The sequence below is a fragment of the Erythranthe guttata genome, chromosome 14 (assembly GCF_056151865.1).
Source record: "Erythranthe guttata isolate IM_541 chromosome 14, IM_541, whole genome shotgun sequence".
Lineage (NCBI taxonomy): Eukaryota > Viridiplantae > Streptophyta > Magnoliopsida > Lamiales > Phrymaceae > Erythranthe > Erythranthe guttata.
In genome coordinates, this window is record NC_142546.1 from 26460474 (window position 1) to 26483390 (window position 22917).

Here is a 22917-nt window from a genome sequence, read left to right on the forward strand (position 1 = left end):
CTTCAAAGAAAAGATGTGTATCGTTTCATTTGTAATTTCTTAACAACTAAACGTAAAAATTAATTTAATTTCGTCATTTGCATCATTAATGTCTACCTATACTAAATATTTTTTTCATGCGTTTGTGTTTTTTTATAAAAGATTGATGAAGATTAAAGAATGCTAGCTAGCTGACAGCAGTTTGTAAGGTTCCCACAACTAACAAGTGTTAGGGTTATACACTCAATGTATTACTCCAAAGTTGTGGCGTATAACCAAGCATCTCAGTCAAATGGTAATATGTTTTCAATATATTTATGTATCTTTTATTCTGGACATCTAATATGTTTACAAAAATTACATTTCAGTTTTATGAATAAGAATATTTTTAATTCATTTTTTTTTTGTATTCTTAAGTTTTCTGGCCTTGTTGACATAATAATAATATCACTGCACTAAGTCATATACAAAATATTTAAAGAAACTTTGAAAATCTCGAATCATGTACATTTTTCATTAATTATATTAAATATTTTTTTCCATATATTTTTATTTTTATGTGTTTCTTTTTAAATAATCTCTAAAAATACAAAAATTTCGTGCATCACAAATCTAAAGTTAGTTTTGTGTTTACAGTTAAGCATCTCATTTAAATGGTCATATGCTAAGTCTATAAAGCTAACTTAAGTCAACTCCCATACTCCAATCCTGTAGCATTTGAAACTGTACAACATTTTGTTATTAATTATTTTGAATGTTGACTAGGTTTATGAGATTCTACACCCGGTTAAATACACCATATAGTTTTAAACCGTACATCTACATAAATAACTATCCATTAAGCGCACATACATATGGACGTGTGTGTTATTATATGTAGATCTACGGTTAAAAACTACATGGTGTAATTCACTAGGTGTAGGTTCTACAAAAATTCAACCCCTAAAAATTATATTGGTAGTGATAGGGACTACAAGTGTACAACCAAGTGATTGTTACTGTGTTAATTTTATTAGATGCATTGAATTGTTCGTTGCATGCTGGGAAAATAATCGACAATATAATTATGCAATATTTTTTTTGCTTATTATGATGTATCATGAAATTTTGACTAGAAAAGTTCTTTATTTCCATTTTTTTATGGTCTTTCTGCAATTAATAATATAAACTATTCTAATTTTGACACCTTAAATTTATGATATAAACGAAATATTATTTTGCATTAATTTTATTCTAATCCCGTGCATCGCACGAGTGAAATTACTAGTCTTATATATAAAAGAAAGAAACACTGGACAACCCTAAAAAACCCTAATGGTATTACTGTAATTATTTATTTTTAATATTTTTTCTCTACTAATTTTTTAACTATACTTTTCAACAATTATTAATCTCCTATTTTTCATCAATATATCTCAAATCTTAATAGATAAAGCTAGAAATTCGATTTTTTAAATCTTCTATTTATTTGGATTATAAATCTTAATATGTAAGATTTAAAAAAACTAATGTTATATAAAATATGAATAATACTACATTATTAAATTTTACTATATTAGTGTACTATATTTTCTTATTATGTATTAAATTGTTTTTTTTACTATTCAGATAATATCCCGTGCATCGCACGGGGAAAAATACTAGTACTTATTAAAAAAGGAGGGAGGGTGTGGCAGAATAAAGGACCGAATTAGCCCAAATAGTTGGAAGCCCAAATCGATAGTTTATTGGCCCATTAAGGTAAGAAAGAGGCTCTTTTTTACTCGTTATTATCATTCCTAGGGTTCTTCTTTCATTTCGCCTGCCTCTCTCTCTCTCTCTCTCTCTCTCACCCAGAAACAAGCATTCCAGATCACACACTTAGTCAGTTATGGCGCCCAAGACTGCCAGAGTTACCCGTAACCCCGAACTCATTCCCGGAGTTCGTAAAATATCCCGCTCCCAAATGTACCATAAGCGTGGACTTTGGGCTATCAAGGCCAAGAACGGCGGAAAATTTCCCCAGCACGACAAGGCTGCCGCTGCCACCCCTGCTGTGGAGAAGCCTCCCAAGTTTTATCCGGCTGATGACATTAAGAAGCCTCTCTCTAACACACGCAAGCCCAAGCCCACCAAACTCAGGTTTTTTTTTTGTCTTTCTTTTTTCTTACTTATCAGTTGCTGATTCTCTTTTTTTTTTTTTTTTTTTTTTTCCTTTGCTTTAAAGGGCGAGCGTTACTCCAGGGACAGTGTTGATTATATTGACCGGGAGGTTCAAGGGCAAGAGAGTTGTTTTCTTGAAGCAGCTTTCATCTGGATTGCTTCTTGTCACTGGTGATCTTCTTTTCTACCATTTCCAAGTGTTGCCAATTCTTTTCATTGGATCTGTTGAAAGTTTTAAAGGCTAAGCTTTTATTGTTGGCAATTGAATAATCTGAGTTATGGAATTTTTCTAGATCATATCAACACTCGAGTTTGCTTAATCCAAACAGACATTTTGTGTTGAAAATAACATATTGTTGTCGGTAGTTGGAATATGTGATAGTTGTGTTTTATTATCTCTGTCTATTCATTATTATTAGGCTAGTTACATAGAATTGGTTTATGACACATTAATTGCAATTACTCTGATAAAAAGCTTCGTTTTTCTTATTCACTATCTGGGAATTCTGAACTCCTATTGCCTTAGGAACTGCTATTTGTTTGGTTGGCATTATTGTTATCAATGTTTTTACTAAATAGGATAATGCTGCTTGTTTCGGTGACTTCTAAGGCATAGCTAAATTTTAAATTTTTTATAATCACTTGCACATTGTTATTTTGATCGAAATAAGACATTCATAAATACTATATCCTGTTATCTTTTAGTTGTTATATTTGGACTCTCTCTATCTTTTACCTCTCAAAAGTGATGTTGACCTGACACTTGATTCATTATCTCTAGTACTATTATGTGTATTGTGCTATATGATACTTAACCATCTTGGTTTGAAATTACTCATTTATGATCCTTGCTTTATTGCTCATGTAGGTCCATACAAGATCAATGGTGTGCCTCTAAGACGTGTAAACCAGGCCTATGTTATAGGAACATCAACAAAGGTAGACATTTCTGCAGTGAATGTCGACAAGTTTGACGATAAGTACTTTGCCAAGCAAGTAGAGAAGAAAAAGAAGAAGGGTGAGAGTGAATTCTTTGAGGGAGAGAAAGAGGTTAGTTTTATTTAACTTTGAATTAATAGAAACCATCTGAAATAGTTTGTGTATTATCTATTATAATCGTATATGGTTTCAATATGTAGGAAAAGAATGCACTGCCTGCAGAGAAGAAAGATGATCAGAAGGCCGTTGATGCACCTTTGTTGAAAGCTATTGAGTCTGTCGCAGACCTCAAGTCCTATTTGGGTGCTAGGTTCTCACTCAAGGCTGGCATGAAACCTCATGAGTTGGTCTTTTAGAGGGAGGGATTTTTTTTATTTTTTTTTTTTCGTTTTGTTTTGTTTTGCACTCCTGTCCTTAAACCTAATATCAGAGCTTGTATCTTAGAGCAAATTTTATTTGTGGTATAAACGAGAAGTTTTGCTGGCAAATTGTGTGAATTCATCAATATCATTTTGATTGGTTATAAATTTATTTGATTTGGCATCATGTGTTTATGTCAAATCTGAAATTGCAAGATTATGTCAAAGATTAAACCAATGGACAAATAAATATAAAAAGAAAAGAAAACAAGATATCATGTGTTAACCAGCAATCCATCAGAGAGCCAATTTCTCATAATGATAAAAGCTTCCTCTGCATCTGCATCTTCTTCTGGAGTCTGGGGTCTGTGAGCAAAACCATGACCCCTCTCTTTGAAAGCAACCATCTTCAACTCCTCATTCATATTTGTAATGTCTTCCAAAACACTGATTGGACAAAGTGGATCATTCCCACCTGTAATTAGTAGCAGAGGTACATTTATTTGGGTAGCGATGCTAGAGTCAATCCTCGTGCCGTAAAAGGAGACCCCACAGCCAAAAAGGGCACCCTTATCTTGTGCTAGAATGTCTATCACTCTGCCACCTCCATAGCAAAAACCTATTATACCAAACTTGTTTGATATTCCAAGTTGTGCAAATTCATCTAACATCCATTGTGCTGATGCAGATACAGTCTTTGCTATGTTTTCTGGGCTATGCTTGGTTATCCACTCTTCCAGTGGCCTATCTTTTGTCCATGAATCCCCGTTGAACAAATCAGGAACTAGAACACTGTAAACAAGTAGCATATAAGAATTCAAACAGTAGAAGAGCTCTGGGATTGCATTTGGGGTGCTGATGATATTATTTGAAAGAATGATGATTTTGCTTACTTGTAACCATTGCAAGCAAGGCGATAGGCGAAATCTGTGGTGGAAGAGTCTTCAAAACCGAAGATATCGGACAAGAGCAATATTCCAGTTGCATTATTGTTCTTGACTGCGGTGAAAAGATGAGCGTGCAGGTTTTCTCCGATGGTCAGCTCAGTCCCATTCACTAATTCACAGGTTTCTTCTTCTTCTTCTTCTTCTTCTTCTTCTATTTTCAGTTGGCTGCTGCAACTTACTATTACTGATTTCAACTTGTTCTTGCTGCTGCTGCTGCTTGTATGCACTGCAAATGGCTGTTTCTGGATTTTCTGCACAAAAACATGAAATTGTTGTGTATGGTGGTGATTCAGCTTATAATAAATTGGTGGAGCTGAGGAAGAGGAAACGGGGGCTGAACCCAAACCCATGTATTATTTCACTCAACTGAATCAAAACCAAGAAACAGGCAGCAGCTTTATCTCTAAATATCTGCTGCCGCTGCTTTCTTGATGGATTTAGGCCTCAATTTGCAAGTCCAACACGACAAATACTAGAGTCCTTTGATTCGTGGTCCCCCCTGGGTGTTCATTTTTCTTTACCTCTAACAGTAACAAATTATCTACTTCATCTACTATTTTTTATTACTCTCCTCCAACATTAAAATAAATAAATTTACTACTCCGACCTCAAATTGACACTCCAAAACAGCCTCCATAAATCTTTATTCAGGACTGAGGTGTAGTGATGATTATAAATATAAATTCTCTGATATTGTTCAAAGTCAGAAACCGTGAAAGGAACAGAAATTTATTGCAATCAATCAATCTCATTCTATTGCAACTCCTATATAGAGAAACATTACATGAAATTCTTTGATGTTCAAAATATGTTGTGATAGTCTATTGCTATACAAACTGAATGGAATAAGTTTTATGGTATAGAGTATGGCACCTAAGAGTCCCAAATAGTGGCGGAAGCAAATACAATACTATTGATGTAATAAATCAGTAAGCTTTTATAACTCCGTGTGAATGAGATGCTCTGTACTTTGGATAAAATCTGCTTCTTTATTAGGTATGATAGTTGCATCCTTATCAGAAGATGAAAGGCATTCTGCAGAAGGTTGAATATATCCATAACCGAATCCTGCAGCAGAGTTGCAGTAAGTCTCGACAGTGCCATCACTCTTCTGTAAGTTGATGTTATTGAGAACTATGTGAGTACAAGGGACACTGTCACTGCATGCAAATTTCATGGCCTTTTGGCTTCTCGATGTCCCTGTTATGTTGCGGTACATGATTTGGCTTATTTCCACTGCTGAAGTCTATAACAACATATTGTAACTGTGTCATTTTGCATGCATAAATTCATTCAAGAACATACAATCAACGTATAATATATATATATGTATATATATATATATATATATATATATATATATATATATATATATATATATATATATATATATATATATATATAAGAGTTGATTGATGACATGTGTATATATATGATACCTGGTTTTGACAAGAAGTTGGTGAATCACAATAGAATTGGTCTATGATTATTGGGTTTGAGACATCTTCCATTCGTACGTCTTGATAGCGTACTGACCGCACATAACCAGATCCTCCCTACAAAACCAGGGCTCTCTTCCGTTGTTCAGATGAAGTAGCATTTTCGTGTATAATAAGTTTTAAGGAAACTTGGAATTAAAAAAAAAAAAAACAGTTTCTTTTAACCTGCCAAGTCTTGATTCTAAGGCCATTCGTTGCACCTCTAAGAAATGCTTTGTCCAGTACAATCTTCTCAACTATGCCGGTGGAGTTGTCTTTTCCGAGACTACCTATGCTGGTACATTATTTACCATGGTATTGGTATTAGCAATTAATGCAAGTAAATCATTTGTTCAATTTGAGGTGAGTTTTATTGTCTTGCAACAAAAATAGAAAAGCATTGAAATATTTCATTTCAGGTGACTATATAAATACTTACCTGATTCCATGACCGGGTCCACAATAGATGTTCTTCATCTTGATATTAGAGCTACCATTCACAATTGAGATGCAATCATCACCGGTCCCAATTTTGCAGTTCTGGACAAGTACAGTTGTCGAATCAGTGATATGGATGCCATCAGTATTTGGACTGTCTTCAGGAGATGAAACTTTGACATCAATCACACGAACTGAACTGGAACGGGATATTACAAAGTTCATCTGTTGGCTGTTTTGAATTGTGAGGCCTTTCACTCTTACTGCTGAGCTCAAATCTATGGTTAAGGCCTGCAATCCACGCAGCATCACTTGTTTCAGTTTTTATATGTATGATTCTTTGTTACCATTCTTATATGTAACTAATTAGTAGGAAGAGGAAGGAGGAGAAGAAGAAGAAACTCACTGTTGGTGCTCCTCTGCATGGCTGAGAGTGAGAGATGGAAAACAAGGCAAAAAATAACAATGGTTAGTTAGTGAAAGGGCAAAGTTATATATATATATATATATATATATATATATATTTTTTTTTTTTTTGTTTCGATGTTAAAAAAGTATGAAACAGGATTTTAGTTACGTTAGTCTTATTCTTTTTGCAAGAAGCCGCCCACCATTTGCTGCCTGAGCCATCAATAACACCATTCCCTTGGAAATATACTTTTGTTAAATTGTAAAAACTAAGCCAATTTCTCTGGTTCTTTGGATCCCAACTTTTGGGCTCATCAGGCGCTACTATGGTCCCTTCTATCTGCACCAATATTCATTTATACTATCTATCATTCAAATTTCAATCTAGTAAAAGAACAGACCATATTCTTTGGATTATTAATCAATTAATAATAAAAATAATATTAGGTACCTGGATCACAAACTTGTCAGAACAAGGTCCTCTAAATCTTGTTGCATTGACTAAATAACGACGGCCTTGAGGAACCAAGAGAACAGATCTATCTGTGGAACAAGCCTTGTTCCATGCATTGACAAATGCCTGAGTATCATCAGAAACACCATCTCCAACAGCACCAAATCCATCTACATTCACAATTACTTTGTTCACATGCGCACTTCCCCAAGACACCGAATCCATTCGTCCACCTTCCAACTCGTCTTCAAGCTCTGTGAAATTCTCAAAACTCTCTGAGAAGTCTTTGCCTGCACTTGCACTCACACTTGTAAGGCAAACCAAAACAAAGCTAACGAATACTAGTAACTTGTTCATCATTTGTTTTTTTCTTTTCTTTCAAATTTCTGGCTAGATTAATACTAGATTTGCATAAATCAAGTGAAATAGAAGAGGGTATTAATAATATATAAGTATGGTTTGAGTTAGCAAATTGCAATTGGATTTGTATGGGAATAAGATATGGCTTGGCTTGAAAGGACATGTTACATTTTCTACACTTGAAGGGTAAGTATATATAATTTTCAAAGACTTTGCTTTACTCCTCAATCTACTTCTACTGGCATTTTGCACTATAACATACACCACCCCACTTGATAATCATGGCCAAACAAAAACAGATTGTTCACTTGTTCTTCAGAACAAGGAGGTCTCAATCTTGTTTATTTTTTTCTTTGAAAAGGTTTATGACATTTTCTCTTGCAAGTTTTAATTACTTCTTTTAGATAACTTAATTAAAGGGCTAAATACACTTTGCACCTCTGAAGTATAGCCCATGTAACACTTACCCCTTAAAGTATCATTGGTAAACACTTACCCCCTCCACATCAATTATTTTATATTTTAAAATTTAAAAAATAATAAACATTACAATCTAATAATTAATGGTTCATAGAAAATTGAATAGTAACTAAAATTAATTATTGATTTTTTTTAAAAGTAATATATATTGGGTAATAATGAATGAAAATATATTTAAAAAAAATTAATGAACTAAAATAAATTATAGTACTTAAGATTTCTATTAGTTATGTATTGATTTCTTAAAATTTATCGATAGAGTATTTTTGATTAATTGGTCCAACAATAATTAGATGTTATTTATTGAATAAGTATCCAACAGAAGATAATATTTTTAAATTTTGAAATATTGTATTTTTCAACAAACATTTTAGTTGTATAATTTAATTATTCTTTTAGTTATTCCTTTCAATAAAATAATTTTTTTGGGTGTTAAAATTTACAAAGTAAATTGTGCTTGAGGGAGGTAAGTATTACAAATGATACTTTAAGGGGGGTAAGTGTTACAGATGATATAATTTGGGGGTGCAAAGTGTATTTAACCCTTAATTAAATAATATAAAAAATACCAAGTAAAGAACAAACTATCACTCTTAACTATATATTTGTATATGATTTGCAGTTTGTTCCATGCATACAAATAATATACAGTATTCTGTTTTTTTTTTTTTAGTTTTTTTTTTATGGTCATTGTTCAATTAAATAATATCCGCAAAATGAGATGAAATAATAAGGAAAAGAATAGAGTGAGAATATAAAATAATAAACTAAAATCTCCATATAAAAGTGAGAGAGTATGATTGGGCTGAATTTGAATTGAAACTGTTACAAGACCCAATTTATGAAGCCCATAAAAAAATGTTGTACAATGTTTTGAAAGTTATAAATTATAATTATTCACAAGAATATCGGAATTGTGGTTATATAAGGACAACTAAAAGCTATTCCAGAAAAGTATCAAGCGAATTGTCAGTACGAGAAACCCTAAACCTCCTTCAGGAATCAGGACGCATCATCATCGGAATTCCCTCTTCGGTTTCTCTCGATCTATACTTATGCTCTTTAGATCCTCTGATCTCTTATCTTTAATCCTTCTTTAATATTTGCAATTTCACAGGTTTGCTAGTTTTCTCAAAAGATTTATTGTTCGTCTTTGATTTTTCAGGTTTTTTTTTTCTGTTGGTTTGAAGATTGAAGCCATGGCTCTGGTGAGTTTACATCTTTTAATAAAAATATTTAAGTGACGTCTGTTGCAGAAATTTCGAAGCATTCGCCTTCTGATTTTTTGATGTGAAAAAAAAATTGATTGATAATCTAGGAATCTGCAGTTTTCTTTGTCTATTTGAAATAAGTGAAGTGTTTTTTTTTCTCAATTTCAAATTGCATTGGTGCTTGTTTAAATGGCAGTTTGTATCTTTAATTTTGAACCAACTTCGGATTTTGAGTTGTGACCCAGCGTGCATGCTTCATTCTCTATAGCTATGTTAGTATGTGTTTTGGTCCTTCAGCTCAGAATTTGTATCTTACAAAGCACTTTTATTTCTCCTGAATTAACTTTGTTTTGTCTTGGGGCTTTATTTTATGAGCATTTGACCGGATATTCATATTGAGTCAGATTGAGGCAGTATCCTTTGTAGGATATGGGCATGATTCCTTGTATTTTATTGTTGCAATTTTCGTTAGAAACCTGATCATTTGATCAATCACTTAAAATTGGAATTGCTCTTACAGAACTAGGAAAGGTCATCAATATAAAGTGTGAAGAATCTCTCTGTGACAACAGGCAAATTATATAATAAATGCATCCAATCCCGGTTGTTGATCTTATTTGTTCTTATATGTAGGTTTTACATGCCTCTAGTACAAACAAAAATGCCATCAAGGCACTTATTACAGCAGAATATAGTGGCATAAAGATTGAACTGGCAAAGGGCTTTGAGATGGGTGTATCAAATAAGACACCAGCATTTCTCAAGATGAATCCTATAGGAAAGGTATGTACCAAATTTTAATGATCATATCAATTCTTACCACTCCCCCTTTCTAATTTTCAAGTTCTTATCGCAGGTTCCTGTGCTTGAAACACCTGATGGCCCAATATTTGAAAGCAATGCAATTGCACGCTATGGTACCCACACTTCTGATTAAATTTGTTCCATGATTTTTTTATAATTTGGTTTGCGCTGACATGTCTCTTATTTACTTTTTACAGTGGCTCGATTGAAGGCTGATAACCCCCTCTATGGTTCTTCCTTGATTGATTATGTAAGTAATTGACCTTTGCTAGAATGTAATCGATGAGAAGCTCTAGTTACGCCTTGAGTACATTTTCTTATCCTTCCTTTTTGTTAATTGGAATTTGCAGGGGCACATAGAGCAGTGGATTGATTTTTCTGCTAACGAGATTGATGCTAATATAGGGCGTTGGTTGTACCCGCGACTTGGTTACGGTCTTTATCTTCCTCCGGTATGTCATTGTCAAACCTGCGTTTTTCATTTCAGGGGGGCACATTGAAACTCGAGATCATTTGAATTTTTAACTTTTTTTCCACTTGTGCACAGGCTGAGGAGGCTGGAATTACTGCACTAAAGAGAGGTCTGGAAGCATTGAACATACATCTTGCCTCCAAGACCTACTTGGTTGGACATGAAATCACACTTGCTGACATTGTGATGGCATGTAACCTGAGTATTGGATTCAAGGCAATCATGACTAAGAGCTTTACTTGTCAATTCCCACATGTGGAGAGGTACTTCTGGACATTGGTCAATCAGCCAAATTTCAAGAAGATATTTGGTGATGTTAAGCAAGCAGAATCTATTCCACCTGTTGCATCCAAGAAACCCGCCCAACCAAAGGAACCTGCAAAACCCAAGCCAAAGGAGGAAGCCAAGAAAGCGGTGAAGCCCAAAGAAGTAGCAGAAGAAGAAGAAGAAGCTCCTAAGCCGAAGCCCAAGAATCCTTTGGATCTTTTGCCTCCAAGTAAGATGATACTAGATGACTGGAAGAGGCTCTACTCTAACACCAAGACCAACTTTCGTGAGGTTGCCATCAAAGGTAGTCATTTTTTTTATTCTTTTTCTTTTTTTATGTTTACATTATGCAACTCCAAATCATGTTTTATGGTGATGTGCAGGGTTTTGGGACATGTATGATCCAGAGGGATACTCTCTATGGTTCTGTGAGTACAAATACAATGATGAGAACAAAGTGTCGTTTGTGACATTGAACAAGGTGAGTGGTTTTCTGCAGCGAATGGATTTGGCACGAAAGTATGCATTTGGGAAGATGTTGGTTATTGGTTCAGAGGGACCATTTAAGGTGAAGGGACTGTGGCTCTTCCGAGGAACAGAAATACCGCAGTTTATAATTGATGAATGTTATGATATGGAGCTCTATGATTGGACTAAGGTAGATATCAACGATGAAGCTCACAAGGAGCGTGTGAATCAGATGATTGAAGATGCTGAGCCTTTTGAGGGAGAGCCTCTTTTAGATGCCAAGTGCTTCAAGTGATTTCTGATGCTGTGTCCTGTGGTTGACCAAAAATAATATTCCTGATCGTTTTTTTTTTCTTTTTGTTTCTATTGAACAACAGCAAAGTAGTTAGTTGTTGAGTTGGGACATGTTAGTAATTAAATGCTTATTAGTTTTCTAGGGAAGGGTGACACTGTTTTACATTAGTGATGTGGGTGCCTCCTAAGGGAGCCTATCATACTCATTCTCTTTCTTTCCTTTTTTGGGTTTTGTGTTTTTTCCTGTCTGCATTCACATTGACTATTGAGCTGTGTAATACTAGATCACGAATCATGCTTCAAAAAGGTCAACTGTCATTTGAGAAATTTACTTGGTAGGTTATCAAATAGATTATCAAAATAGATTATCTATTTTTACTCCAACCATAAACATCAAATAGATTATCAAAATTTAAATATATGAATAATTATATTTTTACATAACACGTGTCAACTCATGATAGGTTGATTGAGTGGTTACGATTTTGATACTTCACTTCCCCGGATCCATTTTTAGTTTTGGGAATCAAAATGGAAGTTTTGTAACTTTCGAACTGTGGAGGAAAACTTAAAATTGTATATGCAAGTAACTTGAAACGGATTAGTAATTGGAAAATCATTTAAAGCACTCTGAAACTTTTGCGATGTAGTTTTTACTACGGTGGAGTACAGGTGAACTCATTTACTACTCATTGGCAGCCACCGCATCTCTCCGCCAATTAAACCCTCTGCCACTCTCCATAAAAGAAGCACCTCAACCATTTACAACTCTCTCCATAGTCACGTCTACAACGAGAGAGAGAGAGAGAGAGAGAGAGAGAGAGAGAGAGAGAGAGATGGCTGATAACTATTATTTGAAGAGGTTTTATCTGGTTCTGTTGGTGTTGAGTGTTAACAATAAAAGTATTGGAATGTGTGAAGATGAAGAAGATGCATTTGCACCCGCGGGTGGTAGTGGTAGTCAAGAATTGGTACCTGCTATGTTTATTTTTGGAGACTCTCTGATAGATAATGGCAACAACAATAACTTGGCTTCTTTGGCTAAAGCCAACTATTTTCCTTATGGCATCGATTTCAATGGAGGCCCTACAGGACGCTTCTCCAATGGTTACACCATGGTCGATACAATTGCCGAATCACTCGGACTACCATTGATTCCTGCTTACTCCGAGGCTTCTTCTTCGCCTGATCAAATGCGATACGGTGTTAACTATGCCTCTGCTGCTGCTGGTATCCTTGACATTACTGGCAGAAATTTTGTATGTATCATGTCTTGTCATTTTTCTTTTATTGAAATATAGATATATATATATATATATATATATATATATATATATATATATATATATATATATATATATATATATATATATATATATATATATATATATATATATATATATATATATGGGGTTCTCAATTCTCATGCATGTACTCTTTACAGGTTAGTCGCATTCCTTTCAACCAGCAAATCAAAAACTTTGAGAACAGTCTTGATCAAATCACAAACAGTATTGTCGGTGCACCACCACCAGCTGATGTGGCACAAGCTCTCTCCAAATGCATTTTCTTTGTCGGAATGGGCAGCAACGATTACCTCAACAACTATCTCATGCCCAACTATGACACAAAGAATCACTACAATCCTCAACAATATGCAGATCTCTTGGCTGAGCAATACTCCCAACAACTTACTGTAAGTAAGATAAGATATATACTAGATTAATCTAAAGATAATTAATTATATCATGCATGCATGCATGTGTTGATTTGCAGAGGCTTTATAATCTCGGAGCTAGGAAATTTGTGATAGCAGGGCTTGGACTGATGGGTTGTATCCCAAGCATCCTAGCACAAAATAGTAATGGTATATGCTCTGAGGAAGTCAACCAACTTGTCCTTCCTTTTAACACAAACACAATGTCCATCATGAACAATCTCACTACCAATCTTCCCGGTGCTAAATTTTCTTACATTGACATTCGGAATTTGTTTCAAGATCTCATTGCCAATGCTGGATCATACGGTAGGTACTACCTTAATTGTCTCTAGTATATCTTGTATTAAAAATAATCTTTTAATCAAATTCGTAAACTTTTATATATTATTAGGATTTGGCGTGTTAAACCGGGGGTGCTGTGGCATTGGGAGGAACAGAGGGCAGATAACTTGTCTTCCATTCCAGACACCATGTCCGGAGAGGAATCAGTACATATTCTGGGATGCTTTCCATCCAACAGAAGCTGTTAATGTCTTGTTTGGACAGAGAGCTTTCAACGGAAGCACACATTTTGTGTATCCCATAAACATACAGCAACTTGCCAATCTTTGATGCCCATCTTTTCTGTCGATGAGATACTGATTCTAATATAGCTCTAGTAGCTTCTAATTTTAGCTTGTAAACCAAATTCACAAGTCTCAAATGTCAAAAGATCAGAACAGAATTGGACCACTCTTGAATAAAAGTGGGAAGTAGAATGCACCACGTACATGTTCGAAAATTAAGTCCACACAACATATACTTTAACAGATGCCTTATTTCACTAAAAAAAAATCCTAAATGGGGATAAAACCATCCAATTGAACAAACATGAAATACAAAAAAAAAAAAAGGCGAACATTTAAAGATATAATAGTCTCAATGCAGGGACAAGAGTGCATGTTTGATGAGATATTCAAAGTCATCTAATACTTCAAGAAGCTTAAGCAAGTAATCCTAAAGCATGACCAGTTGCTGTATGTTAATGGGATAGGCATATGATTTAGACTTTGAACTATAAGCTTTCTTGGCAAACAAGATGTTGGCAGCTTCTGTGGGATGAAAAGCATCCCAGAAGACGTACTTTTGACGGTTATCACACGGAGTTTGAAGAGGAAGGCATGTTATCTGCCCATTGTTTCTTCCAACCCCACAACATCCCTTGTCTGCCACTTCAAATCCATATGTTTTGGCATTTTGGACAAGGTCTTTGCTGCTCTCAAATGAATCCAGGTAAACAAACTTTGCCCCTGGAAGCTGACCCCGTTTGTTAAATTGATCCACCAATCTTTTGAGACCTGTGTTGAATAGGACAATAGCACTGTTGATCTCCTCATTGCACCTGTTGCTGCTGTTACCGTTATATCGCGCCAGCTGGTACGGTATACAACCTATTTGTCCAACCCCAGCCACAACCACTTTTCTTGCTCCCAACTTGTATAATCCCTGGATATATATAAACATTATAATCAAGCTGAGTTTGAACTTGAAATTCAAAGTAGGTAGTTATATGGCGTACTTACTGCTAATTGCTTAGAATAATCCTGGATGAGAGAAGCAGCATAAGCCTTTGGGGTGTATTGAGAACTAGTTGGGTAGTAATCGGTCATGAAATAATTGTTGAGATAGTCGTTGCTTCCCAATCCGCAGTAGAAAATGCATTTGCTGAGATAGGCGGCAAGTGCATTAATGTTATCTCCTCTAAAGTACCTCCTCAACTGCTGCACCGTGGTGGCAAAGTGATCAACCTGCTGGTTCATTGACATGTGATCCCCCTGTAGCGAAAGTGAAGCCAAGTAAAGTCAGTCAAACTCCCCGTGTTGTCTTGTAGATTCTGAGAGGAATGCATTGATATTAGTATCTATATATACAAACCAAGTTGTTTCCCGTTTCATCTCTGATTCCAGAGGCTCCTGATGCATAATTTGCTCCCTGAAATAATGCTCGGCCACCAGTCCTAGCATAGGGCGGAATGTAGTTCGGAAAGCCTAATAACTGAGCTGAAATCAGTAACACCAACACAAGTTAAAGAATGTTTGCATCACAGTGTAATAACTCAGTAAAATGCACAATGTAAATAACAAGTAGGATCTGTATCAAAGAATAATACATTATAGTATATTTATTCCAGAGAAAAATGGGTAAAGTTGGTACCTAAAATATCGACGAAAGTACGTCCATTGGTGAAACGGCCAGTGGCGCCTTGTGGGAAATCAATACCGTAAGGCATGTAATTGGCCCTGGCAAGACTTAGTATTCCATTATTATTGCCATTGTCAACTAAAGAATCTCCAAATATGAAAAGGCCAGGCACTTGTTGAACTTGGTTATTCGGCTGCGAGTACACCTTACATGCTGTTAAACACCACAAACTGAAAGCGAAAACAACCCACATCACGAATCTACTGGAATTTGACATTGTAAATAAATAACGAAAATTGGTTTTTGCAAACTCTAGTATAGTTCTGGTGATTACTAGTCTTGGTACGTGTGGGGGTTTTATAGTATGTTGCTTGCTACTTTTACGTGAACAAATTTAAAGAAACAACCCGTGAGAAGAAATTTAAAGAAAAGGTATTTTTTTAGCTGTAGTTCACGAATGATATTTGGAAGCTAAAACCAGAGCGGTGACAAGAGCTGATATCTCGTGACAACTTATTAAAGTGCTTGGAAATGAAAGAATTTGTATGGCCAAACATTTGGAAAAACCAAAGAGTAACAAAGATTTCTAATTATACTATCTGTACCTCAAGGATAACTTTTATTAATAACACCGGTAAAGCCACCTTCAAATTATATCAAGTCTTTTCCATTTGTTGGGCCTCGCAATTTTTAAATTTCTTGTTTTAAAAAGACTATTCTGTTGTGAATAAAAGAACTGATCAATGACTACATTGATCATAATACTATATATAATTATATATATATTCTAAAATCTGGATGATGGAGGAGGAGCAGGTGGTAATTTGTTTTGTTTTTTTAATTTTGGTAATATATTCGTTTTGAATTTTAATTTTAATTTGAAACCATATTATATCTAAGTTACCAGCTAATTAATCGATTAAATTACACCGAAATGTTGGAACAAATTGGATTGTCATATGATTGATTTGCTTATCGAATGTAGTATGTCTTGAGAAATTGAATTTTAATGATCAATTGAAATTCTCGTATATATTAAATATCGGAAATAATTGTGCTGACAAGAAAACTTTTAGCTAAATAATTATTAATAAATATACGAATTAATTTCATTTACAAAATTTTCATCAGTTAAAAAATTACATAATATTTGGAGGCCCAAATTCGTGGCCACAAGATTGCAGGCCACAAACTCACCCTTATGCGTCCATAACTTCAAATCACAGGCCCAAGTTCAACTTATATTGGGACCATAACTTCAAAATAAAGGCCCAAATTGACCTTATATTGGGCCCATTACTTCAAATTAAAGGTCCAAATTCAACTCATGTTGAGCCCATAACTTCGAACTGCAGGCCCAAATTTCTCAAGGGGCCACAAGATTGCAGGCCATAAATTATGAGCCCGTAACTTCAAATTACAGGCCCAAATTCAACATATATATGCATATCAATCAACTTACCTCCTTTTAAATAAGGATTAATTTACCAACCCTCATTAGGAGAGTTGGTACCTAGCCTTTACCACTAGGGTAACGGTCTAGGGTTCGAGTCCCCCCCACCCCTATTTCCCCTTGTAATGGACTTGAATTTACTCAAAAAAAAAAAAAAAAAAAAAAAAATAAGGATTAATTTGCTCCACAAAGAAACAAAACACAATTGTACTTGATCAACCTTCTTCTTCTCCATCTTCCTGCAAACACCCTCGTAAGTTTCTTAGTTGCTATGGGCTGGCCAGGAGCACTGTACACCGGAACTCTTTTTGTCGACCTCGAATACGGGCCCACTGGTACATGTGAAGTGTTATTTTAAAGTCATCAATTATTAATTTCACTTGTATATTTATTTAATTTAAGATCACATTTCCAATCAAGAGAAAAGCCTCAAGGTTATGGGTCAACGTAAATATGAAAATGTCTTCTTCCATGGGATTGGGTAGGTATTTAAATTTGATTTTATATCTACTAAACCGAGAGCGAAATCCAATCTAACAATTAGTTTTTCGTAAATGAGATTGGGTAGGTATTTAAATTTGATTTTAAATCTACTAAATCGAGAACGAAATCCAATCGAACGATTAGTATTTAGTGAAACTACAACACAAAATACAAGAGTCGAATAAATAACTAAAAATTTGATTTTAAGCCTATTCCTATTAACTACATAACCACTTCGATAACGCGAAAACCGAAACTGTAGCTGAATCCAAACCAAACCAAACCAAACCGAAACTCGAAACCCGTATCCTACCACCCTAAAAATCATCAAACCCTGAAACCTTAACCCTAAAACCCAAAAAACCAAAAAACCAAAAGCCTAAACACTAAAAACGAAACCCTACACCCTAAAATGGAACCCTTAAAACCTAATCCCTAATCCCTAATCCCTAAATCCCTAAACTGAAACCCTAAAACAACAAAACCCTAAAATCCTAAACGCTTATACCCAAAAACCCGACACCCGAAACCTAAACCCTATGAACCTAAACCCTAAAACCCTAAAGCCCTAAAACCCTAACATCCTAAAAGTCTAAAACACTAAACCCTAAAACGCTAAAACCCCAAAACAACGAAACCCTACAATTGGAACCATAAACTTAAACCTTAAAAATCCAAAAACCCAAAAGCCTAATATCCAAACCTTAAAGAATCGAGATTCTTCGATGCGAAAAAACCCAACCGCATCAAGATATAATCTATTTTTTGTTAAAATAAACATTAATTATATTTATAAATAATTATCTTATGATAAAATACTCAATAACATTATTAAGTTTTTGCCAACAATTGAGGTACACGATTTAAATTAATTGAAATGAGTTATAATGTATTTTTTTTAAATAATTTTTTTTGATTATTCGATTTTTTGACACTATCGATTTAAAATCTAAGTGAATTTATAATAAGTCAACGCATTTGTTTATACATTGAATTGATTCAATACTTTACATTTTTTCTATAGTGGAGATTACATTGATATAGTAACTAATAATAGATGTTTTGCAGTATTGAACCATGATTATATATATATTTTTTAAAGTTTGCATTTGTTAATAATTTAATCAAACATATTTAATAATAATTAATATGAAGATTAATAATTTATTTAAAATATTTATATCTCAATTAAATAATTTACAGCAGCGTTGAAATTAGACTCACTTAATGCCTACTATAGAAACAAACTTATGGTTGTCCCAGTGGTAAGTTCTAACCATTTTTGCCAATCAGTCCAGGTTCGAATCCCTGCTGACCCAATTAACGGCAATTAACCTGCATTTTATACTCGGGTTTCGGGTTTCCGGTTTTCGGGTTTCGGGTTTCGGTTTTCGGTTTCGGTTTTCGGGTTTTCGGGTTTCGGGTTTCGGGTTTCGGGTTTTCGGGTTTTCGGGTTTCGGGTTTCGGGTTTTCGGGTTTTCGGGTTTTCGGGTTTCGGGTTTCGGGTTTCGGGTTTCGGTTTTCGGGTTTCCGGGGTTTCGGGTTTCGGGTTTCGGGTTTCGGGTTTCGGGTTTCGGGTTTCGGGTTTTCGGGTTTTCGGGTTTTCGGGTTTTCGGGTTTTCGGGTTTCGGGTTTCCGGGGTTTCGGGTTTCGGGTTTCGGGTTTCGGGTTTCGGGTTTCGGGTTTCGGGTTTCGGGTTTCGGGTTTCGGGTTTTCGGGTTTTCGGGTTTTCGGGTTTTCGGGTTTTCGGGTTTCGGGTTTCGGGTTTCGGGTTTCGGGGTTCGGGTTTCGGGTTTCGGGTTTCGGGTTTCGGGTTTCGGGTTTCGGGTTTCGGGTTTCGGGTTTCGGGTTTCGGGTTTCGGGTTTCGGGTTTCGGGTTTCGGGTTTCGGGTTTCGGGTTTCGGGTTTCGGGTTTCGGGTTTCGGGTTTCGGGTTTCGGGTTTCGGGTTTCGGGTTTCGGGTTTCGGGTTTCGGGTTTCGGGTTTCGGGTTTCGGGTTTCGGGTTTCGGGTTTTCGGGTTTCGGGTTTTCGGGTTTTCGGGTTTCGGGTTTCGGGTTTCGGGTTTCGGGTTTCGGGTTTCGGGTTTCGGGTTTCGGGTTTCGGGTTTCGGGTTTCGGGTTTCGGGTTTCGGGTTCCGGGTTCCGGGTTCCGGGTTCCGGGTTCCGGGTTCCGGGTTTCGGTTTCGGGTTTCGGGTTTCGGGTTTCGGGTTTCGGGTTTCGGGTTTCGGGTTTCGGGTTTCGGGTTTCGGGTTTCGGGTTTCGGGTTTCCGGTTTCCGGTTTCCGGTTTCCGGGTTCCGGGTTCCGGGTTTCGGGTTTCGGGTTTCGGGTTTCGGGTTTCGGGTTTTCGGGTTTTCGGGTTTCGGGTTTCGGGTTTCGGGTTTCGGGTTTCGGGTTTCGGGTTTTCGGGTTTTCGGGTTTTCGGGTTTCGGGTTTCGGGTTTCGGGTTTCGGGTTTCGGGTTTGGGTTTCGGGTTTCGGGTTTCGGGTTTCGGGTTTCGGGTTTCGGGTTTCGGGTTTCGGGTTTCGGGTTTTCGGGTTTCGGGTTTCGGGTTTCGGGTTTCGGGTTTCGGGTTTCGGGTTTCGGGTTTCGGGTTTCGGGTTTCGGGTTTCGGGTTTCGGGTTTCGGGTTTCGGGTTTCGGGTTTCGGGGTTTCGGGTTTTCGGGTTTCGGGTTTTCGGGTTTCGGGTTTCGGGTTTCGGGTTTCGGGTTTCGGGTTTCGGGTTTCGGGTTTCGGGTTTCGGGTTTCGGGTTTCGGGTTTCGGGTTTCGGGTTTCGGGTTTCGGGTTTCGGGTTTCGGGTTTCGGGTTTCGGGTTTCGGGTTTCGGGTTTCGGGTTTCGGGTTTCGGGTTTCGGGTTTCGGGTTTCGGGTTTTCGGGTTTTCGGGTTTCGGGTTTCGGGTTTCGGGTTTCGGGTTTCGGGTTTCGGGTTTCGGGTTTTCGGGTTTCGGGTTTCGGGTTTCGGGTTTCGGGTTTCGGGTTTCGGGTTTCGGGTTTCGGGTTTCGGGTTTCGGGTTTCGGGTTTCGGGTTTCGGGTTTCGGGTTTTCGGGTTTCGGGTTTCGGGTTTCGGGTTTTCGGGTTTCGGGTTTCGGGTTTCGGGTTTCGGGTTTCGGGTTTTCGGGTTTCGGGTTTTCGGGTTTCGGGTTTCGGGTTTCGGGTTTCGGGTTTCGGGTTTGGGTTTCGGGTTTCGGGTTTCGGGTTTCGGGTTTCGGGTTTTCGGGTTTCGGGTTTCGGGTTTCGGGTTTCGGGTTTCGGGTTTCGGGTTTCGGGTTTCGGGTTTCGGGTTTCGGGTTTCGGGTTTTCGGGTTTCGGGTTTCGGGTTTCGGGTTTCGGGTTTCGGGTTTCGGGTTTTCGGGTTTCGGGTTTCGGGTTTCGGGTTTCGGGTTGGGTTTCGGGTTTCGGGTTTCGGGTTTCGGGTTTCGGGTTTCGGGTTTCGGGTTTCGGGTTTCGGGTTTCGGGTTTCGGGTTTCGGGTTTTCGGGTTTCGGGTTTCGGGTTTCGGGTTTCGGGTTTCGGGTTTCGGGTTTCGGGTTTCGGGTTTCGGGTTTCGGGTTTCGGGTTTCGGGTTTCGGGTTTCGGGTTTCGGGTTTCGGGTTTCGGGTTTCGGGTTTCGGGTTTCGGGTTTCGGGTTTCGGGTTTCGGGTTTCGGGTTTCGGGTTTCGGGTTTCGGGTTTCGGGTTTCGGGTTTCGGGTTTCGGGTTTCGGGTTTCGGGTTTCGGGTTTCGGGTTTCGGGTTTCGGGTTTCGGGTTTCGGGTTTCGGGTTTCGGGTTTCGGGTTTCGGGTTTCGGGTTTCGGGTTTCGGGTTTCGGGTTTCGGGTTTCGGGTTTCGGGTTTCGGGTTTCGGGTTTCGGGTTTCGGGTTTCGGGTTTCGGGTTTCGGGTTTCGGGTTTCGGGTTTCGGGTTTCGGGTTTCGGGTTTCGGGTTTCGGGTTTCGGGTTTCGGGTTTCGGGTTTCGGGTTTCGGGTTTCGGGTTTCGGGTTTCGGGTTTCGGGTTTCGGGTTTCGGGTTTCGGGTTTCGGGTTTCGGGTTTCGGGTTTCGGGTTTCGGGTTTCGGGTTTCGGGTTTCGGGTTTCGGGTTTCGGGTTTCGGGTTTCGGGTTTCGGGTTTCGGGTTTCGGGTTTCGGGTTTCGGGTTTCGGGTTTCGGGTTTCGGGTTTCGGGTTTCGGGTTTCGGGTTTCGGGTTTCGGGTTTCGGGTTTCGGGTTTCGGGTTTCGGGTTTCGGGTTTCGGGTTTCGGGTTTCGGGTTTCGGGTTTCGGGTTTCGGGTTTCGGGTTTCGGGTTTCGGGTTTCGGGTTTCGGGTTTCGGGTTTCGGGTTTCGGGTTTCGGGTTTCGGGTTTCGGGTTTCGGGTTTCGGGTTTCGGGTTTCGGGTTTCGGGTTTCGGGTTTCGGGTTTCGGGTTTCGGGTTTCGGGTTTCGGGTTTCGGGTTTCGGGTTTCGGGTTTCGGGTTTCGGGTTTCGGGTTTCGGGTTTCGGGTTTCGGGTTTCGGGTTTCGGGTTTCGGGTTTCGGGTTTCGGGTTTCGGGTTTCGGGTTTCGGGTTTCGGGTTTCGGGTTTCGGGTTTCGGGTTTCGGGTTTCGGGTTTCGGGTTTCGGGTTTCGGGTTTCGGGTTTCGGGTTTCGGGTTTCGGGTTTCGGGTTTCGGGTTTCGGGTTTCGGGTTTCGGGTTTCGGGTTTCGGGTTTCGGGTTTCGGGTTTCGGGTTTCGGGTTTCGGGTTTCGGGTTTCGGGTTTCGGGTTTCGGGTTTCGGGTTTCGGGTTTCGGGTTTCGGGTTTCGGGTTTCGGGTTTCGGGTTTCGGGTTTCGGGTTTCGGGTTTCGGGTTTCGGGTTTCGGGTTTCGGGTTTCGGGTTTCGGGTTTCGGGTTTCGGGTTTCGGGTTTCGGGTTTCGGGTTTCGGGTTTCGGGTTTCGGGTTTCGGGTTTCGGGTTTCGGGTTTCGGGTTTCGGGTTTCGGGTTTCGGGTTTCGGGTTTCGGGTTTCGGGTTTCGGGTTTCGGGTTTCGGGTTTCGGGTTTCGGGTTTCGGGTTTCGGGTTTCGGGTTTCGGGTTTCGGGTTTCGGGTTTCGGGTTTCGGGTTTCGGGTTTCGGGTTTCGGGTTTCGGGTTTCGGGTTTCGGGTTTCGGGTTTCGGGTTTCGGGTTTCGGGTTTCGGGTTTCGGGTTTCGGGTTTCGGGTTTCGGGTTTCGGGTTTCGGGTTTCGGGTTTCGGGTTTCGGGTTTCGGGTTTCGGGTTTCGGGTTTCGGGTTTCGGGTTTCGGGTTTCGGGTTTCGGGTTTCGGGTTTCGGGTTTCGGGTTTCGGGTTTTCGGGTTTCGGGTTCGGGTTTCGGGTTTCGGGTTTGGGTTCGGGTTTCGGGTTTCGGGTTTCGGGTTTCGGGTTCGGGTTTGGGTTTCGGGTTTCGGGTTTCGGGTTTCGGGTTTCGGGTTTCGGGTTTCGGGTTTCGGGTTTCGGGTTTCGGGTTTCGGGTTCGGGTTTGGGTTTCGGGTTTCGGGTTTTCGGGTTTCGGGGGGTTTCGGGTTTTGGTTTCGGGTTTTCGGGTTTCGGGGTTTCGGGTTTCGGGTTTCGGGTTTCGGGTTTCGGGTTTCGGGTTT

General features: G+C 38.6%; 6 protein-coding genes across 6 annotated transcripts; 3 read left to right on the forward strand and 3 right to left on the reverse strand.

Annotated features, from left to right (window-relative positions):
• Positions 1–1744: 1744 nt before the first annotated feature.
• LOC105968223 (large ribosomal subunit protein eL6) lies at positions 1745–3606 on the forward strand. Its single transcript, XM_012992847.2, has 4 exons — positions 1745–2100; positions 2186–2292; positions 2990–3171; positions 3261–3606. Exons 1-4 carry the CDS (start codon positions 1850–1852, stop codon positions 3414–3416), a joined length of 696 nt encoding a protein of 231 aa, XP_012848301.2. The 5' UTR covers positions 1745–1849; the 3' UTR covers positions 3417–3606.
• Positions 3571–4814, reverse strand: LOC105968220 (alpha/beta-Hydrolases superfamily protein). Its single transcript, XM_012992843.2, has 2 exons — positions 4313–4814; positions 3571–4211 (listed from the first exon to the last, which is right to left on the reverse strand). The coding sequence occupies exons 1-2, from the start codon at positions 4714–4716 to the stop codon at positions 3695–3697; spliced, it is 921 nt and encodes a 306-aa protein (XP_012848297.2). The 5' UTR covers positions 4717–4814; the 3' UTR covers positions 3571–3694.
• A 134-nt stretch (positions 4815–4948) lies between these two features.
• Positions 4949–7672, reverse strand: LOC105968219 (putative polygalacturonase At1g80170). Its single transcript, XM_012992842.2, has 7 exons — positions 7142–7672; positions 6860–7030; positions 6689–6709; positions 6284–6573; positions 6031–6139; positions 5806–5922; positions 4949–5612 (listed from the first exon to the last, which is right to left on the reverse strand). Exons 1-7 carry the CDS (start codon positions 7502–7504, stop codon positions 5304–5306), a joined length of 1380 nt encoding a protein of 459 aa, XP_012848296.2. The 5' UTR covers positions 7505–7672; the 3' UTR covers positions 4949–5303.
• Positions 7673–8884: 1212 nt separating this feature from the next.
• Positions 8885–11706, forward strand: LOC105968212 (elongation factor 1-gamma 2). The gene is made up of 8 exons (XM_088812615.1): positions 8885–9019; positions 9150–9192; positions 9829–9978; positions 10052–10112; positions 10197–10249; positions 10350–10451; positions 10547–11042; positions 11122–11706. Exons 2-8 carry the CDS (start codon positions 9184–9186, stop codon positions 11499–11501), a joined length of 1251 nt encoding a protein of 416 aa, XP_088668741.1. The 5' UTR covers positions 8885–9019; positions 9150–9183; the 3' UTR covers positions 11502–11706.
• A 593-nt stretch (positions 11707–12299) lies between these two features.
• Positions 12300–13989, forward strand: LOC105968213 (GDSL esterase/lipase At1g71691). The gene is made up of 4 exons (XM_012992834.2): positions 12300–12759; positions 12945–13196; positions 13277–13526; positions 13612–13989. The coding sequence occupies exons 1-4, from the start codon at positions 12337–12339 to the stop codon at positions 13830–13832; spliced, it is 1146 nt and encodes a 381-aa protein (XP_012848288.1). The 5' UTR covers positions 12300–12336; the 3' UTR covers positions 13833–13989.
• LOC105968214 (GDSL-like Lipase/Acylhydrolase superfamily protein) lies at positions 13926–15747 on the reverse strand. The gene is made up of 4 exons (XM_012992835.2): positions 15414–15747; positions 15135–15259; positions 14783–15034; positions 13926–14705 (listed from the first exon to the last, which is right to left on the reverse strand). The coding sequence occupies exons 1-4, from the start codon at positions 15676–15678 to the stop codon at positions 14217–14219; spliced, it is 1131 nt and encodes a 376-aa protein (XP_012848289.1). The 5' UTR covers positions 15679–15747; the 3' UTR covers positions 13926–14216.
• Between the last annotated feature and the right edge of the window lie 7170 nt (positions 15748–22917).

Bases quoted from the DNA above. Each gene is read 5' to 3' on its own strand.
- LOC105968223 (XM_012992847.2), top strand. From the start codon at position 1,850: ATGGCGCCCAAGACTGCCAGAGTTACCCGTAACCCCGAACTCATTCCC. The intron at 2,293-2,989 runs GTGATCTTCTTT...TTGCTCATGTAG, and splicing joins TGGATTGCTTCTTGTCACTG to GTCCATACAAGATCAATGGT. The intron at 3,172-3,260 runs GTTAGTTTTATT...TTCAATATGTAG, and splicing joins TCTTTGAGGGAGAGAAAGAG to GAAAAGAATGCACTGCCTGC.
- LOC105968220 (XM_012992843.2), bottom strand. From the start codon at position 4,716: ATGGGTTTGGGTTCAGCCCCCGTTTCCTCTTCCTCAGCTCCACCAATT. The intron at 4,212-4,312 runs GTAAGCAAAATC...ACTTGTTTACAG, and splicing joins CTTGCTTGCAATGGTTACAA to TGTTCTAGTTCCTGATTTGT.
- LOC105968219 (XM_012992842.2), bottom strand. From the start codon at position 7,504: ATGATGAACAAGTTACTAGTATTCGTTAGCTTTGTTTTGGTTTGCCTT. The intron at 7,031-7,141 runs GTACCTAATATT...ATATTGGTGCAG, and splicing joins CTGACAAGTTTGTGATCCAG to ATAGAAGGGACCATAGTAGC. The intron at 6,574-6,688 runs GTGAGTTTCTTC...CGTGGATTGCAG, and splicing joins CATGCAGAGGAGCACCAACA to GCCTTAACCATAGATTTGAG.
- LOC105968212 (XM_088812615.1), top strand. The intron at 10,452-10,546 runs GTATGTCATTGT...ACTTGTGCACAG, and splicing joins ACGGTCTTTATCTTCCTCCG to GCTGAGGAGGCTGGAATTAC. The intron at 11,043-11,121 runs GTAGTCATTTTT...GGTGATGTGCAG, and splicing joins TCGTGAGGTTGCCATCAAAG to GGTTTTGGGACATGTATGAT.
- LOC105968213 (XM_012992834.2), top strand. From the start codon at position 12,337: ATGGCTGATAACTATTATTTGAAGAGGTTTTATCTGGTTCTGTTGGTG. The intron at 12,760-12,944 runs GTATGTATCATG...TACTCTTTACAG, and splicing joins ACATTACTGGCAGAAATTTT to GTTAGTCGCATTCCTTTCAA. The intron at 13,527-13,611 runs GTAGGTACTACC...ATATATTATTAG, and splicing joins TGCCAATGCTGGATCATACG to GATTTGGCGTGTTAAACCGG.
- LOC105968214 (XM_012992835.2), bottom strand. From the start codon at position 15,678: ATGTCAAATTCCAGTAGATTCGTGATGTGGGTTGTTTTCGCTTTCAGT. The intron at 15,260-15,413 runs GTACCAACTTTA...TACTGATTTCAG, and splicing joins TACTTTCGTCGATATTTTAG to CTCAGTTATTAGGCTTTCCG. The intron at 14,706-14,782 runs GTAAGTACGCCA...ATATATATCCAG, and splicing joins ATTATTCTAAGCAATTAGCA to GGATTATACAAGTTGGGAGC.